Raw genomic sequence first — 18,920 nt, 5'->3', positions numbered from 1 at the left:
GGAGCCCAACTTTCGGTCTCGATCTTCTGCTCTAGTTCCACTCGCCATGGTCCAGGTCTTTCGCTCTTGTCTGCTTGCTTGGGTGATCTCGGTCATCCGGAATAGTGCTCACCCGAACCCAACTTTTGACATTCGAGCAATTTTCCGCTCTAGCTTCTTGTCCCTTGGGAATGCCATACGCCTCCTTCTTGTCCGTTCGCATACTCTTCCAATCACTTCGTCCCTCATATGCACCAGGCCCGTCAGCTCTCTTCCGTGACGTCATTCTCGCTAGCTATATCTTTCGCTTGACTTCCTATGCTCCTAAGTTCCTGTACATTTAGATACAAGGGTTAAAAACAAACAGGACCTAATCTGACTTAGTTGATCATATCAAAACTACCACGGGATACTTACAGTGACTCCTTTAGTGGTATCCACGTGCACTATATCACGAACTTGACACGATTTATTAGGTACTAGTCTCTTGGATCGACAAAGCCTTGGAAGCATTACCGATCTCTTCCGATGGAAGAAAGCGAAGAAGAAGTCGAAGTCGAAGTCGACGAGGGAGAAATGGAGAGAAGGAATTTTTCTTGAATCTTTCCAAGGATGGCTACTTATAGCCTCTAAGGAATACAAAGAGTTAAGGTCTCTATTAATTCTTTATTTATGATCTCCATTAATTAGGAAAATGAAGAGTTATGACCTCTATAAATTCTTCATTTATGACATTCATTATGATGACTCTTTGAATTCTCCATTAATCATCATTATGATGACTCTTCGAATTCTTTTTTCTTTGGATCAAATAAATTCATATTTGATCTTGATCTCTACTAGCTTCCGATATTTCATAATTAATTAATAATCCAACTAATTCTTATTCTAAAATAATGAATTGATTAATTTTAGTGTACACCAAAATAATTAATTATAAATAATGTTCATGTCTACGTGCTATGTGTGTAACCCTCTAGGTTTTATACATGAAAGTAGTGTAAATCCATACACAGACTAAGATAACCATCTAGCAACAATTTTTAGTCACCCAACGTGATAAAATTAATATCAGTCATAAACTATAAACCACTATGAACCTATTACTGTATAATTCAATCTCTTCATTATGCTTCATTATCAAATTAATTATTTTGCTTGATTTCCAAGATATAATAGACTTCTCTTGAATGATAAATCATTCCTCCCATGCTATGAATTTCGAGTCATTAATATCTCTATCACGCGGCCAGGATGTTAACTCCTAATCCAAGAGAGCGATGAATCTTCTATTGACTCAATACTATTCTCTCTATGTTTTGCCATACACCCAATTACTGTATTAATCATAATCCAATTAAAGACTACTTTTAACGGTGTCGGAGTACATAACTCTACACATAGAATTAATAAAGATCTTAAATCAAAAGATCAGTTCACCGTTGATAAGAGGAATGACCAATGATGCTTAATATGTGGTCTCCTCTTAAGCGGGTCATGTCCAACGTACCTCTAAGCTCAAAGCATCCCCAAATACAACTTGGATATCCATTCATTGGTCTATCTCGACCTAGTCATACTCACCATTGATTTAGATATCTATGTCGTCTCTAGATATCTATCCGATCAGGGATTATTTTTAGATTAATATATCCATTAATATATAGAATTTTATTATTAATCATATACGTATAGAAAAGTAAATAATTAATCATAAATATTTAACTTTATGAAATAATTATCTACAAAATAAATAAGGAGTGTCTTGATACATAAGTATACATACTAATAATCTTCCACTTGCACTATTGCCAAACACTATAGACTCTCAGTTGTAGGCTCCTCACATGAGTCTCATGTTTCTATAGAGGTAAGAGCTTTGTAAGAGGGTCTGCGATGTTCTCACTGGTCACCCTTCTGAATAATTTCTTTGAGGAGATGATACTTGATTAGTACATGCTTGGATCGTTGATGAGATCTTGACTCCTTGCCTATGCTATGACCGCATTATTATCACAATATAATATAACTGAATCAACAATGGTAAATCAGCAATCCTCCAACAAATAGTGTTCTTAAACCATGAACTATCTAAAGAGGATAAAGAGTTGTTGATATTTTTTTTTTTATATAGTGGAATGATAAATTTGAAATGTTAATTTGTTAGACCGTTTATTACAAGTACTTGTGTTAGGTTGTTGACCGTCCGTTAAATTTATTCTAATGACTTATGAACATTTTTATTAAATCAAGCTGATTATTTCAAAATTAATCGGTCAAGACGGAATACCTAGTGTGATAAAAAAAATTGAAGAGCTGTCTTTAAACCATAAAAAAAAATAATGACATGGCAGGAACTAAGCTTTGACCACCATTTGTGTCCAATGAATGAGTCAAGAATTCTTAACCATGGAGTGAAGTAGTGTACCGGTCATTCGAGGTTTGAATTTCATGTTAAAGGATAAATTAAATTAACAAATGTTGTAAAACATTAAAAAAAGGTTAAAAGACATTAGGTTTTTAGTTTTTAATTTTTAATTTTATAAATAAATGAAGGTCAACTCGCATGGGTTACTCAGGATGAGATCATGATCTAATAATTTAAAAGCAGCGGTCTTTTTGATTTACTGACCGTCGGTTTTTGCTCATCATTTGCCGGTGACTTCATTGACTTTAAATGTATATTTACTTATTCTGTTCGACAAATTCCACGCTAAGCTCACGCCGCCATGAGAGGGATTGCATTCCTTCTCTACCTCCTCAGCCTCTTTTCTTTCTCGATTGCCGGCGATAGCTTGACTCCGACGCAGCCCCTGCTCGACGACGGCGGCAGTGGAAACTTGGTCTCCGCCGGCGGGAGGTTCGAGTTGGGGTTCTTCAACCCTGCCGGCACGCAGAACCACTATGTCGGCATATGGTACCACAACATCTCCGACAAAGCCGTCGTATGGGTTGCGAACCGTCAACGCCCAATCAACGGCGGCTCCGGACGCCTCTCCCTAGCCTCCAATGGGACCCTCATCGTCACCGACGACAACTCGACTCTGTTCTGGTCGTCGTCTTCTTCTTCTTCTTCTAACAGAGCCTATAGCCCAGTTGTGACACTCCGCGACGATGGGAACCTCGTCATCAGGGACGACCCGAACAGCGACTCTGTTTCATGGCAGAGCTTCGACTTCCCGACGGACACGTTCCTCTCTGGCATGATATTCGGGAGGGACGACTCGAGCGGGCGCAACGTCAACATCACATCATGGGCAAGCACCGGCGACCCGGCGCCGGGAAGCTACGTGCTGGCAATGGACCTTGACGGAGTTCCGCAGCAATTCCTGTGGCAGGACTCCGAGCAGGTGGCGCGATTAGGGCCATGGAACGGGGTCTACCTGGGCGGCGTGCCGACGATCAACTCGCAGGACTTGATCGATTACTTCTTCATGGTCAGCTCTCGGGAGTTCATCTACTGGTACACCGTCCGCGACCCATCGGTCTTGGTGAGGGTGACCGTGACGCCGCAGGGCTCCGGACAGGTGCTGATGTGGGTGGAAGGGAGCCAGTCATGGATTTCGCAAGACTCCTATCCGAGGGACCTCTGCGACCACTACGCCCAGTGCGGCCCCAACGGCGTTTGCGACCCGAACGGATCCGCCATCTGCCGGTGCATCCAGGGGTTCCGGCCGAAGAACCCCAGGAACTGGGGCGTCTGGGGTTGGACGGACGGCTGCGTGAGGAAGACAGAGTTGGACTGCCGCAACGCAACGGACGGCTTCTTCACCTTCAGCAACGTAAAGCTGCCGGACACGTCTACGTCGACGGTGGACTGGAGCACGCGGAGCCTGGTCGACTGCAGGGCCTCGTGCCTGAAGAATTGCTCCTGTACGGCCTTCGCCAGCGCCAACATCAGCAGCGGCAGCGGCTGCATCTTCTGGACTGCCAACCTCACCGACATCAAACACTACAACAACGGCTTCGGCCAAGATCTCTACGTTCGATTGGCACGATCGGATTTAGGTACGTGCTACGTATGATTTTTCTTCAATTGTTAGTCATGATCATCTTTTGTCTTCCAGAATCGATGTCTAGTGGCCATGGCAACAAGAGGCGGGTAGCTGTGATCGTAGTGGCCCCGGTGTTAGCGACGTTTCTCTTGGCTACCGCCGTGATTCTCCTTTGGAGACGAAGGAAGACGAGAAACAACAAAACGAGTGAGTGAGAAAAAAAACCTTGAATATTGAAATCAAATACCTTACCCCTGGCCCACTTTTTCCCTGTCCCCTTGTCTCACTCATCACCTCCAGCCTATTGCGATCGGCTGTCGACCATATCAAAACTATATTCTAGGGGAAAGATGAACCCAGGGAGATCGCTGCCAATGCAATTAGTAGTGGAATCCAACCGGATCTGAGCCGGAGCTCAAATCGATAGCAGAGAAAAGCCTGCTCAGATCCGGTTGGATTTTGGCGCTAATCGTGCTGGTGGCAATCCCTCTGTGTTCATCTTCCTCCTAGGGTATAGTTCTGATCAGACCGATGACCTTCAACGATGGGCTGGAGTAATGAGTGGGAGACGGAGACAGGAGATTTTAGGGACAGAGGATCCGATGTCTTGAATATTTCCTCGATACACACATCTCTATTGACTTCTTGTGGCTTATTCTTAGCAGATCATCATGCTGATGAAGAAGCAGTGGAAGAGAAAAACTTGGATATGCCGCTATTCGATTTGAGTACTCTTGCAGAGGCAACCGGAGACTTTTGCACTGACAACAAGCTTGGTGAGGGTGGATTTGGCCCTGTTTATAAGGTATTTGGGACTGTGATTGCCACTGCAAGAGCTTTGTGAGTGAGTTTCCTGATATGTTTGTACGCGCAGGGAAAGTTGAAGGAAGGTCAGGAAATAGCTGTGAAGAGGTTATCAAAGACGTCGATGCAGGGCACGGATGAGTTCAAGAATGAGGTGATGGTGATCGCCAAGCTGCAACACAGGAACCTTGTTCGCCTTCTTGGCTGTTGTGTTCAGGGGGGAGAAAGAATGTTGATCTACGAGTACATGCTCAATGGAAGCTTGGATACCTTCTTATTTGGTTAGTATCTCTTGTAATTCATGAGATTCGAGTTAAATCGATATGCAAGGTGCTTGACTATCCCTTAGCTTGTTATTTATTAATCGATCAGATAAAGATAGATGTCGAATGTTGGATTGGAGAATGCGATACAATATCATACTTGGCATTGCTCGAGGCTTGCTTTATCTTCACCATGATTCTCGATACAGAATCATACATAGGGATTTGAAAACTAGCAACATACTTCTCGACAAGGATATGAATCCTAAAATATCTGATTTTGGCATGGCAAAATTATTCAGTGGAGATGAAATAATAGGAAATACCAAGAGAGTCGCAGGAACATAGTAAGTCTTTCAAATTACTCTTAGAAAAATTTTAAATTAATTTTATAATTCATTAATATTTTGATGCAGTGGATATATGTCTCCCGAATATGCGATGAATGGAATATTTTCGGTGAAATCTGATATATTTAGTTTTGGTGTGATAGTACTTGAAATTATAACGGGTGAAAAGAATAACGGAGCTTACCATCATAATCTTCTAGGAAAGGTATGTGAAACTTGTGTAAAAGTTAAAGTGTGGGCATATTTTATACATACGGCTCTAACTATAGTTTCTTCTAGGTTTGGAGCTTATGGAAAGAAAATAGAGCTTTTGAAATAGTTGAAGATTTCATTCACCATTCTTTTCCTTTGGATGAAGTTTTGAGATGTATAAAAATCGGACTTTTATGCGTTCAAGAGCGACCAGAAGATAGACCTGAAATATCTTTGGTGTTACTAATGTTGGGAAGCAATAGTTCTTTGTTATTGGAACCCAAGCAACCAGGTTTTGCTGTTATAGGTGATCAAATTGACACTGATTCATCGTCAAGCAAGGGTGCTTTGTTATCGAACAATCGGTTGTCTATTACAATATTTGAAGGTCGATAACAAGCAGTAGCTATAAAATTACTATATAAATTCTGTAAAAAGTTGTATTTTTCTTTCCAACTCTCTGTTATCAAGCAACACAATATTAGTAACTGGTAGTTCATTATTGAAGAACCAAGTGTCTTTTCAGGGTGGTGCGATGATTAAAATATGGGGTATTGCTACATACGATTTTAGGGTCGAAACTTGGAGTATCTGAGCATGTCTTTCGCCCATGGCTTGACCACCTACACTAATGACTAGTAGCCACCGGTGATTTACCTTCTTCATGTTAGCCTAGGAATGGGTTGGCGGGGGCACTGGGGACGACCGAATCATCTTTTACCATATTATTGAAGAACCAAGTAAACTTTCACACTACTACAAAATAAGCCTAAGGCATCATCACAAAAGTATTATTTTTGGCCCTATAAATATTACTTTATGTCTAAGGTAACACTTTTGACTCTATCTTATAAAGTCTTATTGTGTTAGATGTAACCCAACACTTTTGTCATTTTATGCAACACTTTCTCCAATTGTTGTAATATATAGCAAAGGCAACGCTTCTCTATATACAACACTTATTCTTCTAACAACAACACTTTTTTTTTTTTTGTTACTCTTGAGCAATTGGAACACTTTTTTACTATTAATAGCAACCCTGTTTATAATTTTTTTTAACACAATAATGCAACACTTTTTTCATTAAATGTATCGTTTTTTATTAAATTTTTCACCTCTTAAATACATCACTTATTGATACATATGTGATACGATACATAATGGTAGAGGCCGATAAGATTAGATAGTCATAAGTCAAGTAGACGTGGCAATCAGAAGTAAAGGGGACGTGGTAGTCAGAAATCAAGAGGACGTGGTAGTCAGCAGTTAGGGAAAGAAAAGTGGGACCGTGTGACGTCATCATCCGCATGATTCCTAGTCGGGTGCTTACAGGTCAGGAGCGCAGATCTGAGACATGATATACAACCGAGGTAATGCCTGACCTGCTTCGACCGATCGGGTGCTTATAGCTCGGTCTATATATTTAGGCCTGGTGCTCTCAATAGATCAACTCCCAGTCGGCTCTTTAGCAATCCAAATGAGAGGATGCGGCTCTCATCACAGTTTGTCCTTCGCATCAAGACTCGAGCATGGTGTTATACCTGACAGGTTATCCTAAGCTGCCCCTAGTCAAACCCGAGCGAGACAGAGGGCACTAGGCGATAACAAGATCAGAGAATCGTAACCGCCTATCAGAGATTAATTACTGTATGACAAGGAATATTCCAATAGTCTGTGGTCATCTATGAAGGGAACCTTCTTCCAGTCCATGGGAGGATGTCATGCGTCCTCCATCACCCGACAAGCCCGGACACCTGACATTCTCTGACATCGGTCAGGCTCCAGACCTACACACAGTCATATAAAAAGGAAGGTCCTCTTCCTCGAGCAGGTATGCTTTCTCTCACATTCGCACTTGTCTTCTACAGTTCTTTTTCATTCGTACACTGTTCTTTCAGGGGGAAAGTACCTGACTTGAGCATCGAAGGGTCTGTGCCGAGGACTTTTTCCTTGATGTCTGATCTCTAACGTTCTGTGTGCTAATCTGAATGTGCGTAGAGCTTAAAGTACCAGAGTACCGCCGGCTCAATAATCGTCGTTCGTCAACGTCACGTGAGGGTCTATTCTCTTGGGCACGTACGATAAGGGTATCCTAGTCGCCTCTCCGTCAACACTAGTAATAGCTCATCCGACCTTCGTCTGACTCAGATTCCGGACAGGATCAATTTAGTACCATCTGTGGGAATCTCCTTCACCTGTTCTGGAACGTGAAGATGGAGAATATCGGAAGAATCAACGTCACCATGACAGTAGGAAAATATAAATTGTTCAAGGAGGCCAAGAGGTGAGTGACTTCCGAAAAACAAACTACTTCTTCACGCCCACACAAGATGTCCGCAATTTCCAAGGACCAGACTTATGTCTCAGATAGTGGATCTAAAGGAAGACAGCCCGAGGATTTCCCTCAAGCCTTTTATCGAGTCGGGACAATTATAATAAGAAACAACAACCACATGCCTCTATGGTCGAGAGCTCCCCGCCTAGGGATTCGAAGAAGGAGAAAACCATAGTCCTCTGGGAAGAGCCAAAGGCTATGCCCAATGAACAAGTGCTCTTCTCTCCAAGGGTGCTTGAGGAAAAACTACAAAAGGGGTACAAGCCCCTAGCTATTGGAGAGTATGATGGTAGCAAGGACCCTGAGGTTCATCTCCAAAAATTTCGAAACGCTGCGCTGCTACACCAATACAATGATGTCATTAAGTGCTGAGTGTTCCTAAACACTTTGTCCGGCTCAGCACAAAAATGGTTTGATGGATTGCCGAATGGGTCTATCACTTGCTTCTAAGATTTCAAGACTGTTTTCCTACATCATTTTGCTAGTAGCAGGAAGTACCAGAAGACAGACCACTATCTCTTTGCCCTCAAACAAGAGTCTGCGGAACCCTTGAGGAGTTATATCAAATGCTTCAACCAGGTTGCCCAGGATATCCCTTCCACTACCTCGGAGATATTGATAAGCACCTTCACTCATGCCCTGGTGGAGGGGGAGTTCTTCCGAGCTCTCATTCGAGAGTCAATAAAGAATTTTGATGAGATGCTAGGGAAGGCAGCTAGCTACATCAACATAGAAGAAGCCCGGGCAGCTCGGCGGAAAGCAAACAAGGTGTCTGCTCCTACCAACAAGTCAGAGAGAAAGTCATCCCAACCTCCCGCTCAACCTTTTCCCCACTCTAAGGATGCCCGACCAGGCTTTCCGCCAGGTCCAATTTCTAGGACGACTCAGAGGGTAGAAGCTGTCCAAGCCCCCAAACCCAGTTAGTGGGGGCCCCGCTATTGTACTTACCATAGGTCCCACACTCATTCCACTAGAGATTGAGTCCAGTTCACTCATGACTCTCGGCGCACAACTGAACTTAGCCTACCTCCACCCTAGATTAAACCCAAGCTTCAAAGACTGCTAGCCAACCAACCTGTTGCAATAGGTCAGTCAGGTAGATCCCTGCCTAAAAATGTAAGACAGGGAAGCCAGCAGCCAAACCAGGGTAAAGAGAAAACAAAATTCCTTGAGGAAGAAAATAGGGGAAATGTCGTCATCCGAGAGATCGGCATGATCTCTAGAGGACCCATGGATGGAGACTACGCTAGGGCCCGGAAGTCTCACAAACGCCGCTTAGAAATATATGCGGTGGGATGCAGCCGGGAGCAAGCTGCTAGACCCGTGATCAGCTTTAGGCCGCAAGATCTAGAAGGGTTGGTGCTCCCACACAATGATGCCCTAATAATTAAAGCAATCATAGCCAACAGCCGTGTGGCCAGAGTTTTTGTTGATATCGGAAGCTCTATCAACGTACTATTCAAGAATGCGTTCAATGACATGCAAATTGACACCAATGAGCTCTAGCCAGTAGCCACTTCATTGTACAGGTTCAATGGCAATGAGGTAAGACCAATGGGATGAATCAAGCTAGCCATATTTCTGGGTAGCGAGCCCCTATTGAGGACACGAAGAAGCACTTTCATTGTAGTGGATTCGATATCCTCCTACAACGTCATCCTGGGAAGACCGGCACTGCACGAATTCCGAGCGTCATTCTCCACCTTTCATAAGAAGATTAAATTCCCTGTGAGAGATCAGGTCGGGAAAGTCAGAGGAAAGCAATTGGTCTCTTGTAGGTGTTACATCGACATGGTGAAAGTGGAGGCCCGTAAGACATAAAGAACCCAGGATGGCAAGATCCATGTCATCCAAGAGGAACCTCTACTTATAGCAGAGGAACTCATCCATTGGGAGGAGGTCCAGCTCTATCCCGAGCATCTGAAAAGCCTCACTTGCATATCTAGCAACCTGCCGATCAAGATCAAGATAGATCTAGTCAAATGCTTGACACACAATAGGGACGTCTTCGCTCGGCCCCTCGAAGATCTACCCGAAGTCAAGCCCGAGGTAACTGAACATAAACTACATCTTCTGCCTGATTCCAGGCCGGTCAAGAAGAAGAAGTGGAACTTCTCGGTCGAGCAAAATAAGATCATCTAAGCTGCGGTGGATCAGCTCTTGAAAGCAGGGCACATTAGAGAAGTATAATTTCCTCTTTGGCTCTCTAATGTGGTCCTAGTGTCCAAACCTAACAACAAGTGGAGAGTCCGCATCAACTTTCGAGACCTCAACAGTGCTAGCCCCAAGGACTATTACCCGCTACCTCGAATTGATCAGATGGTAGCCTCAACCTCGGGCTGTGAAATGATTTGCATGCTCGACACTTACCAAGGATACCACCAAATCCCCCTGCGTTGGAAGATCAGGAGAAGGTCAGCTTCATCATGGCAAATAGTACTTTCTGTTACACGGTCATACCTTTTGGATTGCAAAATGCAGGAGCTACCTACCAAAGGATGATGGATAAGATCTTCCGAGAGCCGATAGGATGGAACGTGGAGGTCTATATAGATAACATCCTCATCAAATCTACCTTGGCCATAAATTTGATTTCTGACATAGAAGAGACTTATGGCATGCTACGGCAATATGGGCTAAAATTAAATCCATTAAAGTGCATGTTTGGAGCTCGAGGGGGAAAATTCCTAGGATACCTCGTTACCGAGTGGGGAATTGAGGCTAACCCGGAGAAGGTCCGAGCACTTCGAGACATGAAAGTGCCTCAGAATCTAAAAGAAGTGAAGAAGTTGGTGGGCAGAATAACTGCTGTCCAGGTTTATATCTCGGTCTACAGATTGAGCACTACCTTTCTTCAAGGTGCTCAGGAGAGCAGCCAAGTTTCAAAGGGATGAAGAATGCAACCAAGCCTTCGAAGAATTGAAAAAGCACCTAGAAGACTTGCCCTCACTGTTTAAACCTATTATGGGGGAGCTGCTCTGGGTCTATCTATCAACTATCCCTGGGGTTGTGGGGGCAGTGTCGATGAAAGAATAGGATGATTTACAATGGCCAATATATTTCTTCAGTCATCTATTAAAAATGGCTAACTCTCGGTATATGACCCTTGAGAAGTTAGTTTACGGATTGGTTCTCATAGCCCGTCGCCTGTGGCCTTATTTCTTAGCACACCCGATCACGGTCCTGACCAATAGTACCATGGGGAAGGCCCTTACCAACATAGAGATAGTTGACCGTCTCATTAAATGAGCAATTGAGTTAGGAGAATATGACATACAGTATCAACCTCGAACGACGATTAAAGCAGAAGCCATGACAAATTTTTTTGATGGAGGACCATCAGCCTGATTTGGAGGAAACATGAAAAGTATATGTGGATGGTCCACTCAACAGGGAAGTGGAGTAGGGTACTCCTGATATCTCCTCAAGAAGATATCATGCAACTGACTATTAGATTAAACTTCAGAGATACCAACAATGAAGCGGAGTATGAGGCACTTCTGGCAGTATTACAAGCAACTCGGCATATAGGGGCAGCCCGGATAATTATTTACTCAGATTCTCAACTGGTAGCTCAGCAAGTGGCCAGTAACTTTGAAGTTAACAATGAAAAGATATAGCTATATAGAGAAGCATATGAGAAAATGAAGGAAAGTTTTAAGGAAGTTACAGTGATCAAGATGTTGGAACCCCAAGGTTGTTTTGGTGTGATCAACAAGTTAAGTTAGGTCCTATGTGTATCTAACCTTGTGTCTAAGTGTGCAGGAGCTTAGGAACACAGGTAGTCGAGCGGAAGACGCAGCTAGCGAGAAGGACGGCAGTCCGAGGGACGAGGTGCTGCGGAAGAGTACCCCAGTGAACGAGAAGGAAGCGTGCGGTGGTTCCGAGGGACAAAAGCCGGAGAGGAAGATTGCTCGGGGAGCAAGAGACACAGCTAGCGAGAAGGACGGCACGCGGTGCGTCTGAGGGACGAAGACTGCGGATGAGTACGCCGGCGGACGAGAAGGAAACACGCGGCGATTCCGAGGGACGAGAAGCCGGAGGGAAGCCCGCTCGAGAAGACCGGAAGTTGGGTTCGGGTGAGCCCTTTTCCGGATGGTAGAGATCACCCAAGTGAGCGGATCCGGAGGAGAAGAACCGGACCGAGGCGGGACTGAACCAGAGAAGAGGTCCCGGACGAAAAAGTCAATGGCTGTTGACTTTGGGCTCTGGGGCGCCCGGAACCCTTCCGGGCGCCCGGACCCAGTATTTTCACCAAATCGAGTCAAAACTCGATCTGAACGTTGGGGGATAAAATTTATCCCCCCCAGGGCGCCCGGAACCCTTCCAGGCGCCCCGACCGAGGCTATAAATATAGCCTTGGTCCAGAAGCTTTAAATCAACTCAGAAATTTACATTCCAAATACTTGTGCGCTTCTGTTCTAGTTTAGCTTCTGTCTTTTGTGCTTTCACTGCTGTAAGAGGCTTCTCCGTCTGAAGGAGATATTTTAGTGCACGTTTATTCCTTGGATTAACAACCTCCTTGGTTGTAACCAAGTCAAGTTGTGAGCCTCTTCTTTCTGCTTTTTATTTACTGCTAATTTACTTTATGCAAGTGTACTGTTGAAAGTTCGAGAAGGGTCTTTTCTGTTTATTTTTTTAGGCTATTCAACCCCCCCTCCTTCTAGCCGGCCCAACGGTCACGCAAGTGGTATCAGAGCCGAGACGCTTCAGGAGGACTAACCGCCGAACGAAGCAACGAGATGGCCGAATCTAATATCCACCCACCAAAATTCGAGGGGGACTTTGCAAGCTGGAAGAAGCACATGGAGGTATTTTTCGGCACCGATTTTGATTTATTACTAATAATGGAACTCGATTTTGAAGCTCCCGAGGGCAAAGCGAAAAATCAATGGACAAAGAAAGAGCAGGCCGAGTACGTGGCAAACAAGAAAGCAGAATTCCATTTGCTAACCGTACTTCCGCCACAAGAAGTCAACCGTGTCGGCACCTACAACTCGGCAAAGGAGCTTTGGGAGAAGTTCCTTGAATTACACGAAGGAACATCCGAAGCCAAGCTTGCGAGACGGGACTTACTTCGCAACCAGCTCACCAACCTCCGTCTTGAAGAAGGTGAAACAATTGCACATCTACACTCAAGGATACAGGAGCTCATCATCGGACTTTCGAATCTCGGAGAAGAGGTAAGTAACCAAGATTCGCTCAGGTACGCTTTAAATTCCTTCCCTAGAAATTCAAAATGGGCATCACTAGTAGATGCTTTTTACATTTTGAAGGACTTAGAAAAAATTTCATTAGAAGAATTTTTTTCAACATTTGAAGTGCATGAGTCAAGATGTGCAGGAATGAGGGAGCCAAAGAACAACGTCGCCCTCAAAACTTCGAGAGACGAACCTGAATCGGAATCTTCTCTCGACGACGAAGAAATGGTAATGATGGTAAGACGATTTAAGAAGTTATACAATTCTAGAAAAACTAACCATCCACAGGGTAGAAAGAAAAGAACGATCCGCTTCTACCATTGCGACGAAGAAGGGCATGTCAAGGACAACTGCCCCAAGCTGAAAAACAAAGACAAGGAAAGGATAAGAAGCCTATCCAAAAACGAAAGGCCCTGAAGGCGACGTGGGACGATACCTCGTCCGAATCGGAAGTCGAAGCATTCTCCGGACTCGCACTGATGGCGAGTCATCAAGACGACGACTGCGATTCAATCTCCTCCGAAATGAGCATCGAGAGCATCGATGAAGGGGGAGACACGTCGGAAGAAAGCAGCAGCTCAGGGGGAGAAACAGACAACGAGATCGACAAGGTAAGTCAGGTACGATCTCTTCCTCCCGATAAAATGTTTAAGTTCGTTAAACTTTTAACAAAAGATTGCTGCAAATTAGAAAGTGAAAATAAAAATTTAAAAGTAATTCTAGCTAAGTCTTGTCCCTTAGAAGAATTAGATAAATTAAAAATAGCAAATGAAAAATTGAAACTTGAAAATGATGATTTGAAAATTCAAGTAGATAACTTGAAAAACTATGCATGTTCATCTAAAACCAATTTTAGAAGATTTAATAATTTAAATTGGTACTTTAAATATCACCGGGGACAAATTAGGAATATTTCAAGAAAATATGTCCCGAAAAGCTTTTTAATTAATCCAGTAGGGTGGAACCTATATTGGGTTCCTAAAACATGCCTAAACTAAATTATAAAATTAGCGCTCTAAGTGAGAAAATTAAACAAAGAATTTCCTTATGAGGCTTTGTCAAGGAAGTGGTTGTTGCTCCAATAACCAAGAAGGCCTAGTGCCTCGCCACGACCTGGAAGCCAAAATATTGAAATAAATGTTTAATTAACTTACTAATAAAGCATTAATACAAGAATTAATTAGTGCTTTAAAAAGGTTATTCAAAACATTTTTATTTTAGAAATTTACTTAGAAATTTTTTTCCCCTAAGTCATTTTTTTTTGCTCTTAAAAAATTCTCAAAAATTTAAGTTAGGATTTTTTTTCTTACTTAGAAAAATTCTCAAAAATCATTTCTTCCTAAGTTAAAAAAAAAAAATTCCTGAAACTAGAAATCTCAGCTTAAATTACTTAGAAAAATTTTCTAAATTTCTTAAAAACCTAGAAATTTTTTTAAAAAATATTCTTTCTAAGTTTTTAAACCCTTAGATTGTTTTTTCTTGGAACCCCACTTTTTTTGTGATCAAAGGGGGAGAAGGGAAAGTATAAGTCTAGGGGAGGTAGATAGATTTAATTTTTTTTCTATCTTTTTGCACTTAAATTACAAATTAAGTTAATTTACTTAATTCTATTTTAACCCTAGCTTAACTTGGGTTGATCACACCAAAAAGGGGAAGATTGTTGGAACCCCAAGGTTGTTTTGGTGTGATCAACAAGTTAAGTTAGGTCCTGTGTGTATCTAACCTTGTGTCTAAGTGTGCAGGAGCTTAGGAACACAGGTAGTCGAGCGGAAGACGCAGCTAGCGAGAAGGACGGTAGTTCGAGGGACGAGGTGCTGCGGAAGAGTACCCCAGTGTACGAGAAGGAAGCGTGCGGTGGTTCCGAGGGACGAAAGCCGGAGCGGAATATTGCTCGGGGAGCAAGAGACGCAGCTAGCGAGAAGGACGGCACGCGGTGCGTCTAAGGGACGAAGACTGCGGATGAGTACGCCGGCGGACGAGAAGGAAACACGCGGCGATTCCGAGGGACGAGAAGCCGGAGGGAAGCCCGCTCGAGAAGACCGGAAGTTGGGTTCGGGTGAGCCCTTTTCCGGATGGCAGAGATCACCCAAGTGAGCGGATCCGGAGGAGTAGAACCAGACCGAGGCGGGACTGAATCAGAGAAGAGGTCCCGGACGAAAAAGTCAACGGCTGTTGACTTTAGCCCGGCGCCTGAATACCGGCGCCCGCAGAAGCCTGGGCGCCTGAACCCTTCCGCGCCGGACCTCAAGATTCCAGATCAAGTAAAAACTCGATCTGAATGTTGGGGGATAAAATTTATCCCCCCAGGGCGCCCGGAACCCTTCCAGGCGCCCCGACCTAGGTTATAAATATAGCCTTGGTCCAGAAGCTTTAAATCAACTCAGAAATTTACATTCCAAACACTTGTGCGCTTCTGTTCTAGTTTAGCTTCTGTCTTTTGTGCTTTCACTGCTGTAAGAGGCTTCTCCGCCTGAAGGAGATATTTTAGTGCACGTTCATTCCTTGGATTAACAACCTCCTTGGTTGTAACCAAGTCAAGTTGTGAGCCTCTTCTTTATGCTTTTTATTTACTGCTAATTTACTTTATGCAAGTGTACTGTTGAAAGTTTGAGAAGGGTCTTTTCTGTTTATTTTTTTAGGCTATTCAACCCCCCTTCTAGCCGGCCCAACGGTCACGCAAGACAAGATTCCTCGAGCGGAAAACCAGAGAGTTGATGAATTGGTCAAAATGGCTAGCTCTATGACCACATGAGTGCTGGATAGGTCGATAGCCCAAAGCTTCCTCATAGCTCAGATAGACCTACAAAATAATATAGAAGAGTCGATCAACTGGAGAGCTCCAATGATCATTTATCTTCAGTAGGGCGTCCTCCTTGCCGATCCTGAAGAAGCTAGATTGATCAAGAGAAAAGCTCACGTATATACTCTGATAGAGAATCAACTGTATAAGCGGGCATTTTCCATACCACTACTCAAATGCTTAGCTACGGATGAGGTGGAGTATGCCTTGCAAGAAGTACATCAGGGGTGTTGCAGTAACCACATTGGAGGAAGGATGTTGGCTCAAAAAGTATTACTGGCTGGGTATTTTTGGCCCACTCTGCAGAGAGATACCCAACGATTGGTGAATACTTACTTATCTTGCTAAAAGCATCAGAACTTGACCCATCAGCCAACCGATATGTTGAAAATCACAATAGTCTCATGCCCCTTTGATCAATGGAGCATTGACATTATAGGATTGTTCCCAATGGCACCAGGTTAGAGACGATTCTTGCTCATAACGGTGGACTACTTTTCCAAATGGGTGGAAGTCGAAGCCCTGACCAGGATTACTGAGGGAGCCGTTATTCAATTTCTATAGAAGAACATCCTATGCCAATTTGGAATACCGCACAAGCTGGTCTCAGATAATAGAACTCAAGACTTCACATCCGTGGCTTATCCTCAAAGTAATGGGCAGACAGAGATCACCAACAAAGAGATGGTTCAGGTGTTGAAGGTCAAGCTGGATCATGTAGGCGGTGATTGGGTGGAAGAGCTGCCTAGCATCCTCTAGGCATATCACACGACTCCACGAGAAAGCACCGAGCTCACCCTGTTTCACTTGTTATACGGTAGTGAGGTAGTTGTGCCCATGGAAGTTAGGGTGTCATCTGTCAGAAGACTGTTGTATGACGCGGAAAATGTTGAGCAACGAATTTTAGAATTGGACTTTATCAGTGAAACCCGAGAATGAGCAGCTGCCCGATTAACTACATATCGGTAATTGATACGTCAAAATTATGATAGGAAGGTGATTCCCCAGTTCTTCAGAGAAGAGGACTTAGTGTGGAAAAGAAAGAAGCCTATAGGAGAGGTAACCATGTTAGCACCTCAGTGGGATGGGTCATATAAAGTTGTTAAAAGGTTAGCGTCAGGTGCCTACTACCTGCAAGACGCTCGGGGTAGGAGGTTGGATCACCCATAGAGTGATAACTACCTCCAACCTTATCGTACCTAAGTAGGTCACTCATTTGTAAGATTTGAGATCGAGACAGCATGACTGGTTTGAACATAAAATGCCCGGTTGGGGTAACTCGACCTAGAATATGGTCGAGTCTTCTTTAAGACCTGCTCAGGTCCCAATGCTAGTGTTAAACATCTCGAGCTCCATTAAGTAAGGACTAACAAAAAGGCATAAAATCCACAGAGGAAATATTATCAAGGATAGTGAAAATTAACTTTTATAAGTAAGTCGGGCAGATGTACCATATACAATATGAAGTCTAGAAAGTCCTCAGGAGAATCGGGGGACAGATACCCTCCCTCCTTGAGTTGTTAGACTGCTCCCACTACACCATAGGCCACAGACCGGATGAAGTGATCCCCCACTTGAGAGCCAAACTCTAAAGAACGTAAGTATTCTTCCCGACTCGCTTGTAAACGATCCCTCTCTCCGGCCTTTTAAGTCTCTAAGGCAATAACGGAGCTAGATAGGGCAGACTAGGCCTGAGATAGCTCTGTCTGCAAGGAGCCCAACTCTGTTCCTTGAGACTCCAGATCCCTTCTATGGTCTATAAGGAGCATAACCTTGGATTTCATCTCCTGAGTCAGGTGATCCATCTCATGTATATACATGAGCTTGAATTTCTCCAGGGCTGCATTTTGTTGAATCAGCTTTGATTGTGCCTTCTCCTTGAGATTCCGCTCCTCTTGGCGTTTAGCCTCAGTTGACTGGTGCAGAGTCTTCATTCTCTTCTTATCATCCTGCAACCAGCTAGCCTCCATTAAGGCTTTGCCTAGGAACTGTTCTTGGGATGCATTTGCTTTTCTTAAAGTCTCTACCTCTGCTTTTAACTGGAAGACAATCGAGGAAGGGTCAGATAGTTGAGACTCCGGGTTAGCAACACGCTCCTTTAAGATCTTATTCTGTCGATGTATATGGGAGAACGTCTGACTCAATAGTAGTGACTCGACAAATGCCTGTGTAGATAAGTAAGTAGTTAGAGTAAAAAAAAGGGGAACAATAAGAGAGAGTGAGGGCTTACCACAGTAGCTCTTTCGGAGAATCGGTCCAACTGGGCAGGCAGGGGAAGAGTATACATTTTCTATATACTCTCCTCCCAATGAGTCGCTAGTTTTCCCCGTAGTAGGATAGTGCTAGCCTTGGTGGTTGGGTGAAGGCACAATCCCCATTCTGAGGGCTTAGTGGCTCGAAAATGGCGATGGCAAGAAGGTTGAGATTGCGATGGCCCACTAGTGATCTCGCTGAGGTCGAGTTAAGTAGAGGTATATGGTCGAGAGGAGGAAGGCCTGGCCTGGGCAGCTAAGGTAGCCTGGAATGCTAGCGCAGAAGGCCCAGCCTAGGCAGTTGGGCAACCTGGGATGCTGGCGCAGAAGGTCGCTCTATAGAGGAGGAAGGCCTGGCCTGAGAAATTGGGGTAGCCTGGGATGTTAGCGCATAAGGCCTCTTTATAGCAATCTCTTCCTTAACGACTGGGTTTTTTCCTCGAGGGTCCCGAGGTCGGCCTTTTGAAGGAGCGGTAGAGCTGACGGGGACTCAGGAAGTCGGAGCGGGAGACGAAGCCGACCTGGGCGCTTGAGTCGAACTGGGGCCCTCGGCTACCAGACGCGACTCTGCAAGTCTGCATCTAGACCACCACGAAAGTGGCTGTTCATCCGAGTCTGACTCCTTAGATGGAATCAAGTGTCGCCAAGCAGGAGGAACTAGAGGAGTGCACCTTATAGGTTCAGGACAGAACGGACATGCGGGGTTGCTTGAGCAGTAGGACGAGAAATAGTTGGGGCAACCGCCCCTA

General features: G+C 44.1%; 1 protein-coding gene across 2 annotated transcripts; it reads left to right on the top strand.

Annotated features, from left to right (window-relative positions):
- Positions 1–2,706: 2,706 nt before the first annotated feature.
- On the top strand, positions 2,707–6,064 carry LOC122042587 (G-type lectin S-receptor-like serine/threonine-protein kinase At4g27290). 2 transcript variants are annotated; one of them, XM_042602766.1, is made up of 7 exons: positions 2,707–3,987; positions 4,047–4,181; positions 4,640–4,779; positions 4,849–5,059; positions 5,151–5,388; positions 5,458–5,596; positions 5,671–6,064. In XM_042602766.1, exons 1-7 carry the CDS (start codon positions 2,709–2,711, stop codon positions 5,977–5,979), a joined length of 2,451 nt encoding a protein of 816 aa, XP_042458700.1. In that variant the 5' UTR covers positions 2,707–2,708; the 3' UTR covers positions 5,980–6,064. The 2 variants fall into 2 exon arrangements, with proteins under 2 accessions (XP_042458700.1, XP_042458699.1); XM_042602765.1 differs by having other exon boundaries at positions 4,637–4,779.
- The last annotated feature ends 12,856 nt before the right edge of the window (positions 6,065–18,920 follow it).

This window comes from Zingiber officinale, chromosome 2A (genome assembly GCF_018446385.1).
Source record: "Zingiber officinale cultivar Zhangliang chromosome 2A, Zo_v1.1, whole genome shotgun sequence".
NCBI lineage: Eukaryota > Viridiplantae > Streptophyta > Magnoliopsida > Zingiberales > Zingiberaceae > Zingiber > Zingiber officinale.
The sequence above is the reverse complement of the archived record's forward strand: the minus strand, read 5'-3'. Positions and strand labels throughout refer to the sequence as shown.